An 18,150-nucleotide genomic window follows, 5' to 3' on the forward strand; every position below is an offset into this window, starting at 1 on the left:
GCTTTAACAAATTTATGTTTTATAAGTTAGTAACAGACTAAAAGGCTAATATTTGGTCTACTATTAACATAAAAATAGAAAATTATTTAGCTATAAGAACTGCCGGTTGAATCCTGATCTGTAACATTACTTGAAATGTGAATATAAATGTTATTTGGAAAGCAAACTGAAGTTCAAATGACTTATGGTTTCAATGAAGTTTGACATGAAAAATACACCAATTAAAAGAAGTAGTCATTACTAATTAATAGTAAAGAAAGAGAAAAGTTCTACAGCCTTTAAAAATAGTAATTCTGTTGACAGATATACACAGTATTGTTTTTTAAAGCTGAGATGTATATTACACAAACTCTCTCACTTTTACACATAAGTACTCCAAATATTCTTACAAACTCTAGAATATAAGTTAGGATTTGTAAACTGTTGGCCACCCAAAACCATGACCTCCATCAGTACAGCTCCAGAAGATACTACTTGTGTAACATTGTTGCACAAATTACCTTTATCTTAAAATTGATGATACAGTGGTCTCTTATCCCAGTGTATCTGTGGAGATTAATTCCAAGGCACATGTCAAAACCTGAGAATATCCCAGTTTCTTAGATAAAATGGTAGAGTTTACATGTAAGCTATGGGTATCCTTCCTCTTTACATTCATCTCTGGGTTATTTACGAAACCTATTATAGTATCAAAATAGTTGGCTGTATTGTTTAGAGAATAGTGAGTGACATGAAAGATGTTCATATATGTCTAGTAAACATACAGCATTTAAAAAACATATTGTCCATACTTATGGAGAAGATTGACTATACGCTCTATTCATGTTGACTGTTTTTATCTTGAGTCAAAGGGCTCGCCTTTAAAGGAATGAGTTTGTCTTTAAATGGCCTAAAAACTAGAGATAAATTTTATGTTTTTGAATGATTGAAAATATGAAAATAATAGTGATTTATAACATGGAAATCATTTTAAATTCACATTTCAGTACCACAAATTTTTATTACAGTATAGCCATTCTAGCTTGCCTAACTGTTGTCTATGGCTGTTTCTATGTTGCAGTGAAAAACTGAATTCTCAGACAGACTGCATGGTTGCAAAGCCAAGAACATTTACTATCTGCCCCTTTACAGAACAGTGCTGCCAGCATCTTACCCTCATACTGATAACTCCACTTCTTTATCTTATTAAATGTTCTAAATAGTAACCAAACATGCCTAGCCTTTTGGACATTTAGTTCTGGTAAACTGTGCTGATAATCTTTTCTTCAGTTGCTTTTTGTCACATTTTTTTCTTATAAAGCTCCTTAATGGTCACTTCCTATTTATTTTTTGTTTGTATGTTTTCTAATTTAATAAATGATATTTCATTAATTTGTGTAGAGTTTTGTTACCACACTGATCAATTGTAAATGTATATAAAGTCATCTTTGTTGGTTTTAAAAAAAAAATCATGGTGGCAAGACATACACATGTCTCTGGTACATTTAAATAATGTTATTTTCTAAGCTTTCTAACTAAATTTTACCTAACATGGTTATTCATTCACTGAGACACCGTAGAATTACTAAAATATTTCATAGATTAGATTTCCATTCTCCCCTGTTTTATTTCAGAATGTTACACTAGTTCTCTCATTGATAAGCCTGTTACTTGGTGTTGCATGTCTCTAGTCTGCACTTTAGGTGGCAGGACACCATGTTTACTGTAGGAAGATGTATGTTCTCTATCACTGTTAAAAATTTGATTAAGACCAAAACACTTATTATGTGGATTAATTTTTGTTTCCTTTTGTAAACTTAATTGGAATTTGCCATTTATGTATCTTGTGAAGAAATTTGGCACCTGGATTTGGGGAGGAAAAAAGGAAAAAGCAAGATAGAAAACTAAAAGAAACAGAAACATTGTTTTATACTGGTAAGGCAATGTGAGTAAAGTGAACTCATTGTCCACCTACATGGCTCAGGGGTTTTTCTCTTTAGCATCTGTTTTTTCTTTGGAGAACATCTTAATCATGAAAGAGTTGAACTTAGTGTAGCTAAATATTTTCAGTTCTGAAGTTAAGATCAGTATGGATGAACATCTACTTTATGGAAGAAACCTGTTTGGTGTGCTTATTTAAAAAGTAATTGGTTTATTGAAGATATCTTGCTTCTGTTAATACTTGAAAATGAAATAACTCTCTACTATAAAAGAAAAAAAGAAGTATAATGCCAGTATTTCTACACTTGCTACAATCTGTTCTCATAAGGGTTTGCTTTTGTCCTCCTAGTTGGTTGACCGTGTTTTTGATGAAAGCCTCAACTTCCGAAAGATACCTCCATTAGTTCATTCTAAAACACCAGAAGGAAACAATGGTCGATCTGGTGATTCAAGACCTCAGGCAGCAGAGCCTCCTGATCACTTAACAATTACAAGGCGGAGAACCTGGAGTAGGGATGAAGTAAGCAAACTGTAAACTTTTAACATAGGGGGAAAAGGCATCCCTACTTGCCATTAGGTCCCAGTTACTTTAGGGTATCAAGTTTGTTAATACATTATTAAGGAGAGGAGTTGTCCAAGTTAAACTAATAATGTTTACAAGAGTCAAGATTAATTCTGAGTTAACCTAAAAGCCACTATTTATAAAAGCTATTAAGTCTTTAAAAACACGAATATGGGACTAGAAAATGGCTCCAAAGTTGCTGCTATTGTAAAGGACCCAGGCTTGGTTCCTACAGCAAGATAGTAGCTCACACCCATGTCCAGTCCCAGGGGATCTGACACCCACTAATCTCATTGGTCAGCAATCATGCTTGTGGTATACATACATAAAGGCAGGAAAAAACACTCATACACATAAAACGTTGTTAATTAATGTTAGTAAGTAGTGGTAAACACATGGATATAGTTTTTTGAATCATTTGAAGAGTTTGAGAGCAGGCTGGGTAACATGGAAAGACCTGTCTCTAAATGAATGCCAATGAAAACCCCAGAAAAGAAAGGTTTATGCCAGTGGAAAAGTAGATGAAAAGAGCTTAGAGAAGATGAGGGATATAGAGGGGATTTTTACACACATGCACATGCACACACAGGTCATTTGAAATAGCACCATGCAAAGGGCTAATTGAGATCAGTGTATAGAGCTGAGTAGAGGAAATCTATAGCAACAAGACATTCACAAAAGGGAACTGATCACAGGTCTGTACTTTTGGATACCTGGGTTCAAAGACCTGAATATTAGTGTGTACAAATGTTTTGAATTGCCAGGTGTGGTGTTACATGCCTTTAATCCCCAGGCTTGGGATGCAGAGGCAGGCAGAATTCTGAGTTCAAGGCCAGCCTGTTCTACAGTAGGAAGTTTCTGGACAGCCAGGGCTACACAGAAAAACCAAAAAAAAAAAAATGCTTTATGTTTTATTTGCTTGTTTCTTTATTTGGTCTGTTAGTTCTAGTGACTGGGTCTCATGTAGCCCAGGCTGGCCTCAAGTACCATGTAGCTATGGTTGGTCTTCAGCTACTACCCTCCTGCCTCTCCCTCACAAACACTGTTTTATGGATGTTCTCCACTATCATGAGTATTGAGTGCTTTTAATAATACCGAACAGAAGTGTCACCAAATGAGAAAGCTACAGAGTTGCAGTACAAGTCCTTGAGAGATTTTCACAACATAATTTTTCTGTTTTACCCTGATACTGGTTAATTTGTTTTTGGTATAAACAAAAGGATCCATCTCGTAATTTGACCCGTATTCATTGTGTATCCTCAGGTATGAGGTAATAAATTCTTCTAAATGTAGTAATATTTTGAGGAGGAAATTTATATTTTTGATGAAGTCAACTCAAGGTTGCTATCAGTTGTAATACATTATAACACTGACCTATAATTTATGGAGTAGAAAAGGAGAAACCTTGTTCTATGGTAATCTTTCCATAGAATGCTGTACCTTTCTTCTTCTTAATATGTATTTTTTCACTTTTATTCCTTCTTTTCCTTTCCCTTTCTTCATGTGGCTTTCCATATTTGCTCACTCAACCTTCTAACTTCAATATATCCAGGTCAGACTGTGTCATGAGCACTTCCTATTCCTGTCATACTCATAGAGTTTACTTCACAGTTCTTACAGCTTTCTTACACAGTATTTAATCCCTGTGTTATGTTGTTATACCACGTTCTGTTGCTTTTTTAAAGCATTTTGTTATCCAAAGTCATGACTTATCTTTCTGCGTTCTTTTTAGAGGCTCTGAATTTAGTTCTGACAGTATAGGCCTCTTTTGGAAGCCACTTCTAGAATCAAGCTGGGTCCTTCTACTCTCCTATATTAGCTTTGTCTTTTGTGATTTAGGCCTAACTCAGCTAGCCACCTGTCTTAAACAAAGCTGTTGTGCTCCATGCGCCTTGGCCTCATGTTGTCTGTGGCTGTCTTCTCCTTGCAGCAGGAGAACTAAGTTGTGCCAGAGATTATCAGAGTCTAAAATCTCTCAGTGGCATTGACACAAGTTTGTTGACCCCTAGTTTTACGCCTGGTTCTCAACTGCAGCAATACCAACCAACCCCCATCATGAAAATTTACTTTGAGTAAATTCTTTAAAACTTATCTGCCTTAATAGTCTCTGAAGAATAAGTAAACAATACAGTACTTTACTTACATTTTCCCATTTATGATAATGTGAATTATAAATATGAAAGGCAGGGTCATGATAGTAATTAAAGAGGATAAAATGTGTTATTTTGGAACGGAATGACCATGATAATAGAGAACTTTGACAGACTGTTTAGCAAAGGAACTCATTTTTGATTTTTCTTTTGTTTTTCTCAAATTAATTACTCTGATTATATCACTCTTTTAAATTAAAATCGGTATAAATAGTATTAATATAGTGAGTTGCAGCTGGTATTCTTGTTACTCAATAAGTATATATTAATATGCTTTTTTTTCCCTGTTGCAGGTCATGGGAGATAACCTGCTGCTGTCATCTGTCTTTCAGTTCTCTAGGAAGATAAGACAATCTATTGATAAAACTGCTGGAAAAATTAGGTATTTGTGTTTCTCTAATCACCACTTTGTTTCCTGTTCCCTCTGCTTCAAACCTGTTGCCCAAACTGTGAGGAGGTAGTGATGCCACTGATACAGACTCTTACTGCTCTTATTGCCATTTACTTTTCAGCTATAAGGAGTAGTGTTGGCTAAACAAATGTCCCTGGTCATAAACCAATTTGTAATTGAGAGTTGACACTTTCAGTTATTAGTAACCAAAGCCATTTTTCTTCACAAAATATTAGTAAATATTTTTAAATTAAATTTATCCATTGATTGAATTTGTGGCTGTATGTTATTTGCAATATTCTATTGTGAAGGGTCACAATTAAGTACATAAGTCAGATATGACAATGTGAGCATCTAGTTCAGAGGGAAAAATGTAATGAAGGAAATACAGAATAAGATCGTATGGTAACCCATACCAGAGACCTTTGGGGGAATTCATAGAAAAGAAGAATGAATTGAAGAGAGACGAGAAAGGGCAAGGGGCGTGGTGACAGGCAAGGAAGGGTCAGTTTAAGCAGAATTTATTACTGAGTTTATGCTTCATCCTAAAATGTCATGGGAAGGTAATAAATCAAATGAGTGCTCTTCTATATACACTGTTATCCATGAAAATGTCACGGGAATCACATTGAATGGTCATGTGTGACTTGCTGGTGAGAAGGCTTGAATATATCATACAATTTTATCTCTACCTTACTGAAATAAAAACCTCTTCTTAATAGCTAGATCCTTATCCAGGTAGTCACTCACACAACATAGTATCCTAGACTGCCTGCCTTGTGCCTTGTTGTTGACTCTTACACAGAGCACCCGGCTCAGTCTGTCTGAGCTCATTCCCAGACTCCCTCATAGAAAAATACTGTGCTTTCATATTTAATTAAACTTGAGGCCAGATACTACATAGATTAATAAATTGACTAATTGATTTCACTATTTTTGACATTTGGTGGCTGAGGGAAACTTTAAAAATCTCTATAAATGCATTAATGACATAAATAACAAATGTTACATTTGTTTGAATTGCCTCCTGTGTGAGCTTTGGGTTTTTGGTATGTGTGAAGCTTATGGCAGACTTTTTAAAAAAAATAAAAAGATGATAAAATGTCTTGATTATTTTTATGAAGTTTGTTACTGAAAGCCAAGCTTGAGACACAGATATGATGAACCAATATATAGGATCATATATGATGAATTGCTGTGTAGTTAAGAGTAAAAGGCAATAGAAGGAAGGTAGTATGTAGCCAGATTTTTCTTTGGGGGGTCAGCTAAAAAGAAATTATGTGGAGAATTACTATTAGTTATGAAAACTCGGCCTTAGCTTAGGCTTGTTTCTAACTAGTCCTTATAACTTAAATTAACCCATATCTTTTAACCTGCGTGTTTTGGTTTGTTTTTTAATGTGGCTCAGTTACCTTTACTCTGTACTGCCCATCCTGCTTCCGTCTGGCTGGCCATCCCTCCTTTCCTCTTCCCAGAGTTCTCTCGGCCTGGAAGTTCCACCTGCCTTCTACCTAACCGTTGGCCATTCAGATTTTTATTACACCAGTCACAGCAGCACATCTTCTTACAGCAGAAGTTCACCTTCACCCCAGATATTTGGAAGGGGGATGTGGGAAAAGTAATGAAAAGTGTGTGATTTCTGATAAACACATCTAAATAATACAGAGCATGGGGATTGCCATGGCGGTTTGGGGAATGACCACAGCTTAGAAACAAACAAACTCAAGATGCCCAGTGAAAATCTAAGCACATGCATTCTTGCCACCTTCCAGTCCTCTAGCTTGGTGACAATTGGCCCTCAGGTGGTAAACTACTGTTTGCATCCCAGACTACTTGTATTAAGGATTTACTATATATGGGTAAGACATTTTTCTCCCAATGCCAACAACTTCATTGGAAAAAAAAATTTAGTGTACTAATTTTAAATGAAATAAGCTTTGAAATTTATTGTGTTTTCATGGTGGAGATTAGCCCCAGCTACTCTTTTGAATTTTATTGTAATCTGATGGCCATTATTAAAGGACCATTCCAAGTAAAAGAGGTTTTGACCTACGCTTTGTCTAAAATAACCTGCTAATATGGTTTTCTGCTTCCTTAGCATCCGTATATGTGATTAGAGTTAATTTCCTAAAGCTAAAGTGATAGGTTTGACATCTAGTGTTTTTAAAAATAAGATCTTATTCTTCCAATAGGATTTTGTTTGCGGTGAATTGGGAACCTTGAGTAGCTGTCCTATGTTCTTTTCACCAACAAGGAAATTTTTAGGAGATTTAGAAGCCATGCATATTATACTCATCCAGTATCTTCTGGAAAAAGTCCCTGAATTTTTAGCACCTCATTGCTAAACAAATACTTCTGTGTACAGGCCCATTGTAGTTTTCACTTAGCCTATTGAGTCCTCATTATTTTCTTACTTTTCAGAAGTCTTGTTGATAAAAAGACTATTTGAAAAGGCACATGCATTTCTTATTCCTTGATAGCATAGTCATTAAATGAAGCTCCTAGGTGCCTGGCATTGACAACCAGTTTTTTCTATTTGGGAAATTTCTTAGCTCAGAAGAATTTTCTTCTGTGGGCTCTCTACCTTTCTTAACCTGGTTGTGAAAAATTACAGATGTTCAGAACTTAATTTTGATTAATGTGTGCTTTTAAATAACATTTGAAAAAATACCATTAAGAATGTTAAGTGAGGGCTGGAGAGATGGCTCAGAGGTGAAGAACTCTGGCTGCTCTTCCAGAGGTCCTGAGTTCAATTCCCAGTTGCCACACGGCTCACAACCATCCACAATGAAATCTGGTGCCCTCTTCTGGCTTACAGGCATATATGCCACCAGAACACTGTATACATAATAAATAAATCTTAAAAAAAAAAAAAAGACTGCTAATGGACAGGATTTATTGGACCAGATTTATTGAAGAGCTTAAATGGCAAGGTCTTTAAATCTTTCTAAACTGATGACTTGTGTCTCAGATTTTTTAATGTATTGGAGAGAAAATTCTGCTTTTAGTTGACAAAAAAATTATAGTACTTTAAAAATTAAGAAGTTTGAGTTTCTCATATAGAACACTTCTTTTTTTTTTTTCCTTTGGTTTTACGAGTCAGGGTTTCTCTGTATTGTTGCCCGGCCTCGAACTCACAAAGATCTGCCTGCCTCTGCCTCCCGAGTGCTGGGATTAAAGGCGTGCGCCACCACTGCCCGGCTAGAACACTTCTTTTTATTAGAAATATATAAAACTATACTGTCTTAACTCCTAAGTTATATGCGAATACACTGACATGAATTAAGAATTTGAATAGCAATTCAGTAAGTAGTCTAACTTTCCATCTTTAAGATAATGTTCAAACCTTGATCCATCAAGAAAGGTTGATGGTTCCTGTGTAAAGATGTTTTAACCAACATTTGCATACCTAATTTTGTTTTACTTATACTTTGCATTTCTATCACTTTATAAAGTTAAGCTTTCTTAAGCATTGGGTATATCATTAGTTACAAGTAATAACAATACTTCTATTCAACTTTCAGTTAAAAATAAGATACAAGCTGGGTGTTGGTGGAGCAGGCCTTTAATCCCAGCACTCAGGAGGCAGAGGCAGGCAGATCTCTGTGAGTTCGAGGCCAGCATGGTTTACAGAGTGAGTTCTAGGACAGCCTCCAAAACAATACAGAGAAACCCTGTCTCGAAAACACAAACAAAAATAACAATAATAATAATAAGATACACATTAGTTTTAGGCATGTGTTAGTATCCAGTCAGTTATGTTTTTAATATGTTTTCACATTCATGAATTGATAGTGTTAGCTAATTATTAATTCTGAGATTATTTAATAATTGTTTTATTTTTCTTTATGTAGTTTTGCAGTGATATCGTGTTTTTTATATTATCACCAAACCATGAAAGGTTAAAATGCTTGTGTTTCTTTGACCTTTAGAATATTATTTAAAGACAAAGATCGGAACTGGGATGACATAGAGAGCAAGTTAAGAGCTGAAAGTGAAGTACCTATTGTGAAGACCTCAAGCATGGTATTGTAGCATTTCAAAACTAAAACATTTCAGTGGCATGGCGTCCTTAGCAAGGAAGAAATAGTTTTGAATATTTGTTAGTTGACATTCTAGAAGACTGTATGAATGCATAGATTCAGTAAACTTCAACCAGTGGTGTTTAAAATATCAGTTGTTTCAAGGTTGCAGAGCCCTGAGGAGGATCTTCTGTGCTTCTCACTGATGCATCTTGTTCTTGTGATAATTATACATTACAAAGAACATTATTTAGAACTTCAATCTTAAGTTGACATATTACTTCCATTTACTTAATACAGTATTTGTCTTTTAAAAAGCATGGATTTATCAGATTGTTTTCCTATGGTGATGTTTCACTTTATATATTTTTCTAAAGAAAACTCATAAGCACATTGTTAAAATGTTGCAAAGGTGATAGGAACAAATGTTTCAAAACCTTCAGTTCTATAGTAGTAAATTGCCTTGAATTTCTATTAGTATTATTGAAAAAACTCAATTTCATTATTGAAGATTCTAATTTGGATCTTGTTTGTTGGGTATCCTTTGGTGTAGGTACTAAGATAATACTATAGTGATAGAGACACATTGCTTGTAATCTGAGAATGTTTTAGGAAGCTAATTTGGAGTATTGCTTTCCCTGCAGGAGATTTCTTCTATTTTGCAAGAGCTGAGAAGAGTTGAAAAACAGTTGCAAGGTAAATTTACTACTAAGTTAAGTAATTATGCTTCTGGATATGGGAGTATAGGGTGTTATGGTGGATGTCTATAATCCCAGCATTCAGGAGGCAGAGGCAGGAAGATTAAGTTTGAGACCAGCTCAGTGTATTCTATTTCTGAAAATGTATTTATTATATTCTTAATTATTGAGACAGTGCTTAACTAAATGTAACAACCAATAATATAAAAGCTCAGTGTTGAATATATCCAAATTATTCATAAAAGGGAATTTTTACAACTCTATAAAAGGACTGAAGATGTAATGTCAGTCCTAGAGTTCCTGCCTAGCATGAGCGAGGCCCTACCTTCTAGTCCAGCCACATAAAATGAATATATGCATAGTTCCCAATATAAAAACTAAAATACTATAAGGTTAGATTGTGTGAAAATCTTACTGTTGCTTTTGATGCAAATTGTTCTCAAACTCCCTGGAACTCTTGAGTCTCCTCCCTCTACCTCTGGTGCCATCATACCTGGCATAAAGTGCGATTGTGAAGATACTTAGCTATTTATATTTGACAAAATCTTGGTGGTAAAAACATAACCTGTATTTTCGGGACCCTTCTATGATGGTAAAAGCAAGTTTCCAAAAGCTCTTGGCTTTAACCCTTCCAAGTGATAGTCTGTTCAGTCTCCTAAAGTGTCTGTAGGAACCATAGGGGATATAGGAAGCATATTCAGGTCTGTATAACCTCCAATGTAGATTAACCACGGGAGTACAATAGTAGAGGACTAGCTAAAGTCTGTCTTAATAGTAAGCAATGCTCATATCCATAAGTTATTTAAAACAGAATTACATCTCTTTTTCTTTCTTTCTTTTTATTTTTCCTTTCAGTGATCAATGCCATGATTGACCCAGATGGAACTTTGGAGGCTCTTAACAACATGGGATTTCCCAATGCTATCCTGCCATCTCCACCAAAACAGAAGTCCAGTCCTGTTAATAACCACACCAGCCCTGGTCAGACACCAGCACTTTGCCCCCCAGAAACCAGGGCTCTGGACCCTGCAGCTGCTGCAGCCTCAGCTGCGTTTGAGAATGCCGAATCTGAGGCTGATTTCAGTATCCATTTCAATAGGTTCAACCCTGATGGGGAAGAGGAAGATGCTACAGTACATGAGTGACATTACCTGTGGAGTGACTAGGGGTATTGGAAGCAGCATGGTGTTGACATACAAAACAAGAGAGCTTGGTCAGCAACAATCTCGTTATCTTTGTCTTCTTGATTGATTTATTTATTTTTACCTCTAATGTGTCATACCAGTCTTTTCAAACCACTCAAACAACCACTTGAAGCACACTTAGCAAAAGGCAGCTTGTGTCGGTTTTGCCTTTTGTGGTTTCATGGTTTTCAAGTTGAATCATATCACTGCATCCTTTCCCTTCATAGATCTTTGTGTTTTTTGTTTTAAGCCATGCTGTGACCTACACACTAAAATATCCAACACTTCTGAGTCCCTGTGTCTCGTGTGCCAAGCTACTTCCTGAGATGAACTTCTCGTCAGCTGTACAGATTGTTAAACCATCCAACTTGCTTCTTAATAATAGGGTTTATATTATTACTTACTGTCATTGGACACAGTGACACTATGCTCTGTAGAGTAAAACAGACCCTCCACAGCAATCATCCTGTGTCCTAAGATTTTTTCCAACATAGTGTGATTTATATAATTGTTGCTAAGTAACTTGTCTTGGGGTTTACTGAAATTAACTTATGTTTGCACTAAGATTTACTGGGAGTGATAGATGGACATATCTATATATCATTAAGGACTGACTTGTCTTTCTGTACATAGGAAGCTAACAATACTGTATTTGTTTTAACCCCACAGTATTTTGCTCCACTTTTCAAAAAGATCCATTTGGCACTTTTATCTTTTTTTCCTTCCCTACTTCCCTCCCTCCCTTCCTTCCTACCTTTCTTTTCTTTTGTAAGGAAATCAGACTTTTGTCTCTCCTTTTAGATGAAATGACAACTAGTAAGGTCAGACTTGATAGATAGTTTAGGTGGAGTATATTTTTAAAATTAAGAACATGTATATTTAATCCTGTGTTTTTATGTGGCAGTTGGGGAGGGGGGTCCCTCTGAAATGATCATGAGGTTAATTTTTCTTCATTAGGAGATGTGGAGAGCCAGTAATTGTGAGAGTAGTTGATAGTTCCACTCCCAGTCATTGAATTGCTTCTGTGTTTCCCTGTAGGTCCATAGTAACCGTGTGTCAGTCTCACACATTTGTAAGGACCCTGCAAGACAGCAGCGACGACTAAGGCTTTGGGCTGATAGCTACTATAAAGAAAGCCTGTGAAAAATACCTTCTTTAAACTTTGTTTTTGTTACTGTTTGCTTTTCTTTCCAGTAAGCTCACATTTCAATAAGTTTTTAAATAAAGGAATTATTTTTGTGTTTCCAGAACACTATAATTTGGGTGAATCTTAATTCTTTTAAATATTAATAGGCCTGGATTTGCTTCAATGGCCCCATTAGTCTATAAAGAGTAAACTGCAACTTTTATGATATGGTCTTTGATATATTAGCAATAACCTGCCTGTGCTACATTTGTTTTAAGGGAAGGTTAAATGTATACTTCAAGATTTTTCAGGATCTAAGAAATCCTGTGCTGTTGGATCAGTTAATAAAACTGAAAAATCTTTTTGTAAAGATGTAAAAGCAAAAGTCTGCTGTATAATGGATCTCCTCGTATTTTTCTTTAAATTAAAAAGAAAGAAAAGGATCTGTTCTCCTTGTAAAGCTAAACCATCAATTCTCATGAAGTAAGGCTTCAAAAGAGTTTCAAAAAATATAAGGGAAGTGAGATGCTTTGAAGAAACAAACAAAACATAGAAACAGGGTCAGTCCATTTGAAGAAAATTATGCAAAACAATCACCATTGTTCCCTCCTTTAGTTAATGTTTGGTACTGAGTCTGTCCACATGGAAGTACATGATAAGGAGTCTAAGAAAGTATTAAAATATATACTTACATTATTGTTTGTTTACACAGTTTTGTTCAATTATAGACATTTGGCCTTTTACTATGTTATTTTTATTTTGTATGAATACATTCTCCTTATTTATTTTTGTTACATTTATTACGTTATTTTGTTATGCATTTACAACTCCATTTTTAAATAAAGTGTTTCTGGAACTTTATGCAGTGATATAGAATTCATATCTTCTACCATCTGATAGACATACGTTCATCAATTTATGAAACAACTGTTTACAAAGAATTTTCTAGTGCTTCCAAAGGAGCCTTCCAGCGCTAATGACTATATGATCATCCAAAGAAAATATTCTTAGAGAATTACAAGAAATGTAATACAGTAGCTTAATACTTGAGCGTAACACACACAAATGCATCATTTGCAGTCAGCCTTGGATCATCCAAAAGCTTTATGACAGTAGAGTATTGGAGAACAAAGGAGAAATTTAAATATCTTGAACATCATTGAGAACTGTCGATTTAGACTTTTTTCTTCATTGTCAATAGAGCTCGAGTCTTGAATGTCACCCTGTTACTAATCAACATGAATTTCACAGCTTGACTGTGGGCTTTTTGTGTTCTAATCCTGTTTATGTTTCTTTGTACCCAATATAATTTCCAATGGCTCCTACAAGGCTCTGGGCTGTTCTGGGTATTTGATCCCTCTGTATGCTTTTTCTCCCTCCCTTCACTGCTCACCCACAGCTCTCACATCCTCAGTGCCAACCTGCATCTTCATAAAGTTCCCCTCCTTTGATTCCATAGCATACTTTCATTTGCCCTCCCCATATGACACATGCGTATGTACTTCTCTTTAAATCACTCAGATTGTCTCCTGGGTAGACATACCCTTTCCAGCTTCTGTACCATTTAGCTTCCTTCATGTCCTTGGATTTGCTTGCCATGTTTCTGGCAGGAGGAACTCTTGGAGGGATTTGGATTTAATATTTTGAGATCCTGGCCTATCTCTGTAGATGTGGTCCTCCAACTCTGATCTGCAAAATGAGAGCATCATTCTTAAACAAGGATCTTGTAGCTCAAAGGACTATGAAATAAGCTCCTTCAAAAACACTATAGGATTTCTGTATAAACTCTTCTCATTGAAGTCTCCTGCCTGTCAGATTCAGTTTTGCCCAGACAGATCTGATCCATTCTATATAGTTACTGTCTTAACATACTAAGCAGGATTCTCATCACAGGCTCCCAGCAGTGAAAAGAGACTGCCCTTGATTCTCCAGTGAGAGGGAGACACTGCAGAGTTGAGTTAGGAAGCAGCATCAGGTGAAAAACATTTTTCCTCTAGTACCATGAATTATTCATGGGCTGACCCTTGGTTGATCTTGAAGGTAGTACATACTGCTTTGTATGTGCAAATTCCCTTCAGTTCATTTTTATTCTTATCTGGCTGTAGGAATGTTCCATGCTCTGCCTCACAGCCCTCCTCTTCCTCTTTACTTCCTTCCCTGTGTGCTCTTAATCCACCTGACTGTGCCACACAGTCCAATTAGGTCATAAGAGAGGCTCCCCAGTCCACCTCCAAGATACTCTGCTGTGAAGTTTAGCTGGACCTGTAGCTTAGTGTAACTTGCAAATCTCCTAAAAACAATCCACACCCTGGATAGATTTGAGGAACTTTTACGGTATGTGAATGTGGGCATGACCAGTGCAACCGGAATCCAGCAGTAATATCTGAGTCCTGTGGTTCTGGGTTCAAAGCTTTGTTTAAGCTCCCTAAGCTGACTTAAGTCAGTTCTCCTCACTTCCCTCCAAATGCAATTTCCTGAACTGTAAAGTCAGCCCCTTGCTGACCCATGTGTCTAGCCAACTTAACTAATGGAGCCATTGCTTATTGGAATTTTGCTGGTCTCCATTGCTCTGGTGTACAGTGCAGCATATAGTAAACATTTTTGTTCATTGACATCTTTTCCTTATTCTCACCACAGCTGGTTAAGCTCTTACAAAGTGATTTTTAACTAGATGAGAATCTTTTAGTTTTGAGGTATGCACTATTTCGATCTAGATAGAATTGGCAGGCATTTATTACATAGTTCAACTATTTCATATTTTGAGGTAGCTGATGTATAAGTAGAGAAGAGTATGGGCCTTGTTGGTCAGTGTATCAAGTGTGTTAGCTGCATTATCTCACTTCTCACAACTCTAAATGAGTTTATCTTTTAGAAATTAAAACCTTCAATCTGAGAATAAAGAGTTTACTCAGTCCAACTGGGATTTGAATCAAGATCTCCTTGATTTAGTAGTTCAGATTATCCATAGTCAGCCACTACTAGTTTAGCTTATACACAGCTGGTAGAGCTTGGGCAAGCCAGTGATCTCTACCCACCCACCCTTACGTCCGTGACTACAGCCTCAGAAAAGGTCATCAGATCTACTTTGGAAAAGCAGAAAACCCTGCTATTTCTTATAATAAACTGATGGAAGAATGAACCAAACATCTTTTGCAGAGCTAGATGTTGAGTTCATAATGTGTAACAGCAGTTTTTAAGAAAGAAATGGTACCATGGTTTCAGAAAATGGTGTATAAATTCCTTTTAAAATGTCTATCCTGCAATCTAGTCATTTACTTTCCAAGAGAAATTAAATCTCATGTCAATGGAAAAGCATACACAATGCCTTTGTATCTGTAATAGCCAAAATCTAGAAATGTAACCAGTGTTCACCAGCAAATAAATAAGCGATTATACATCCATAAAACGAAGTTCTACTCAGCAATGGGAAGGATCAAGCCAGCTACAGGCATAAGTGGTAACATCAGCTTAAGAACACAGAAAGAAGCTGACACAGCAGAATACATACATTAGGACTCACTTCATACAATTCTAGGAAAGGCAAAACCAGTCCTACTGAGAACAGATGGGAGATTGGGAGGATAGAAAAGAGGGAAGTGATGGAAAGGGTGGGTAAAGTACAGGAGACTAAGGACATTTGATGAGGTTCACCAGACTGAACGTGTAAAGGGTACTTAACCAGTAAATTATTTCTTAAAGAGATTCAAAAGACATGTTTCCTTTCACTTCGATGTGTGTGAGTCCTCAAAGTCCTTGGGATGGGTATCCTCACTTTCCTGCTTCCCAAGCTGATTAGTAGCTCTCTAACAAGTCTTTTAAATTGGAAAGAAAAATTATCCCTTCTCCATTCTAAACCTAATTTTCAAGGAATCAAATTTTCAAAAGGCAAAGCCAACCAATGGTCTTTGCAAATAGTCCAAAGAACTGAAGTGCTTTGCCTTTGACTCCTGCAGGTATGACAAAAATAATAGAGGTCTTTGGTAGACCTCTATTCACAGGCTGTGCCTGCATGAGCTCATTTGTTACGGGGATGGGCTGCACACTGGAAAGAATGGTTAGAGACTCCAGGCAGCTCTTGTCCCAGATCACTGGACCAAAGAGAAATCCCCCAAGGCTGGCCTTAGTCTTCAAACAGAACAAACTGGCAGAATTGCCACATGCTTCCCAGGAGACTTTAGGGTGGCTTGCGTTTTCCTAAGAGGACTCAGAATTAAGAGGTAGAGGGATCTCTGTGAGTCGGAGCCACCCAGATCTACACAAGAGTGAATCAGTGTAAAAGAGAACTATTACTCATTTAATCCCAACATTAGGGAAGTATATAAGGCAGAAGCAAGGTCACAGAGAGGCATTCATTCACCAGCCACACTGAGGAGAGGTTACAGTCTGAGACTTGGTGAGAGCTCATGGAGACAGCATCGACCCATTCAGCCTGAGGTGAGAAGCTAGTGGCCAGCTGCTTTGCTTTTCTGATATTTAGCTTGAAGCTTGAACCCCAGTATCAGTCTCTGGGTCATTTATTTTTTCATATTACAGGTCTACAATCCAACCCCATCAGTTTCCAGACGAGCTACAAAGTATGATTTTCTTTGAGTTATCAAAAGTTTTCATATTATTCAAGAGTTCTATAGGGCTTTGTCTATAAAGGAAAAATGGCCTGTCATCAGAAAAGCATTCAATGTAGTATTCCAAAATACCTGGTACCTTGGGATTTGTGTGTGTGTTGTGATTCATTTCTTAGTGTACCTCATCCTGAAGCAGACATCTGGCTGCTTATTATGTTTGGTTTTGAGACATGGTCTTATTTACCTGGTATCCCAAGCTTGACTGGAACTGAAAACCAACCTACCTCTGCCTCGAAAGTGCTAGAACTGTGGGTGTGAGCTGTTCTACCCAGCCAGTTAGCCCTTTGGGGACAACCATAGTAACTACAGCAGTGGATGTAAGTCCCCTTTCACCCCTATGTTCTAGTGGCATTTTCACTGTGTAGACCACTCCAAGGTCAAAGAGTGTCTCAGTGGGAAGGACCCCATTGGCACCTCAATGTGTTGTTATAGCTTCAGTGGCTACTCAGTGGTGCCAGACAACTGAGGCCCTCTTATTCCAGTCAGACTGGTACTCTGCCTGTATGTCGAACAGACTTTTCAAAATGAGTAGGCTCACACAAATACCCAACATCAAACCTGCTCTACTCACAGCCTCTCCCCTTTCACTCAGGTATGCATTTGCTTCTTTTTTCACCAGAGTGTGAACCTCACCAAGACAGAAATTATAAAGGATTTATGAGTTGGCCCATAACAGGTACCCCAAATGTATCTGAAAGGGATAGATTGTATTGATATGTTTACCTAAAGTGTAAAATAAAAAACAGTCATCCTGATTCTTGTTTTATGCATTCTCCAGAAGGTTTTAAAATAATGTGGTCCTGATATAGCTCTGGAAGATGTTGACCAATGCTGTTGACAATCCCTCAGCAAACCAACCATTGGCTGTGTGTACGTCTCCTTGTTTCTCTCTTTTTTCTACATAATATGCCTCTTTCTCTGACGATGCATGAGATAAATGTTAGCTGTCCAACAAAATTCAGGGTTATGTCACTTAGACAATGCTACGAGAGAACCTGTTATTCTTAAACACAATTAAACCCTTTCAAAAACTGATGTATGTTTTCATTTAGCATCACTTCTTGGTACCAAAGACAGGGATATGTTCCCTGGTTTATGCTTTAAATGATAGAAATTCTACTCTCAGGACATTCATCCATTTAACAAGCACTAGTTCGAGCTAAACTCAGGGCCTGAGATGGGTCCTGAGAGAATTCAGTTGTCAGGAAGGCCTGCACTATTCAGAGAGAGGATCAAGCCATTTACAAGCATTTGAGAGAGTGTTTCCAAGCATTTGAGGTGTCAAGCATCTAAAAGAATGTTCTGTACATCCATATTTAATTTGTGTCTAGCACAATGTATACTCATCACACACACTGTAAGAGAATTTTCAGTTTTACCAAAGTATTTGTCATAGGAATTCTCTAAATGACAATCTTCTTAATTAAGTTAAAACTATCATTGGTCTATCATAATTGACTTTTTATAAAACTTGT

At 36.8% G+C, this 18,150-nt stretch overlaps 1 protein-coding gene across 7 annotated transcripts in view; it reads left to right on the forward strand.

The window, feature by feature from the left end:
* Cep170 (centrosomal protein 170) overlaps positions 1 to 15,459 on the forward strand; it is an 84,456-nt gene extending 68,997 nt beyond the window's left edge. For all 7 annotated transcript variants that reach the window (XM_013119188.3, XM_013119186.3, XM_013119187.3 and 4 more), the window contains 5 exons: positions 2,270 to 2,440; positions 4,926 to 5,014; positions 8,956 to 9,049; positions 9,690 to 9,741; positions 10,599 to 15,459. In XM_013119188.3, the coding sequence (XP_012974642.1) occupies positions 2,270 to 2,440; positions 4,926 to 5,014; positions 8,956 to 9,049; positions 9,690 to 9,741; positions 10,599 to 10,888 (696 nt within the window). In that variant the 3' untranslated portion in view covers positions 10,889 to 15,459. The remainder of the gene's footprint in view (positions 1 to 2,269; positions 2,441 to 4,925; positions 5,015 to 8,955; positions 9,050 to 9,689; positions 9,742 to 10,598) is intronic.
* Positions 15,460 to 18,150: the final 2,691 nt, after the last annotated feature.

The sequence above is a fragment of the Mesocricetus auratus genome, unplaced genomic scaffold (assembly GCF_017639785.1).
Source record: "Mesocricetus auratus isolate SY011 unplaced genomic scaffold, BCM_Maur_2.0 Super-Scaffold_100676, whole genome shotgun sequence".
In the NCBI taxonomy this organism is placed as follows: Eukaryota; Metazoa; Chordata; class Mammalia; order Rodentia; family Cricetidae; genus Mesocricetus; species Mesocricetus auratus.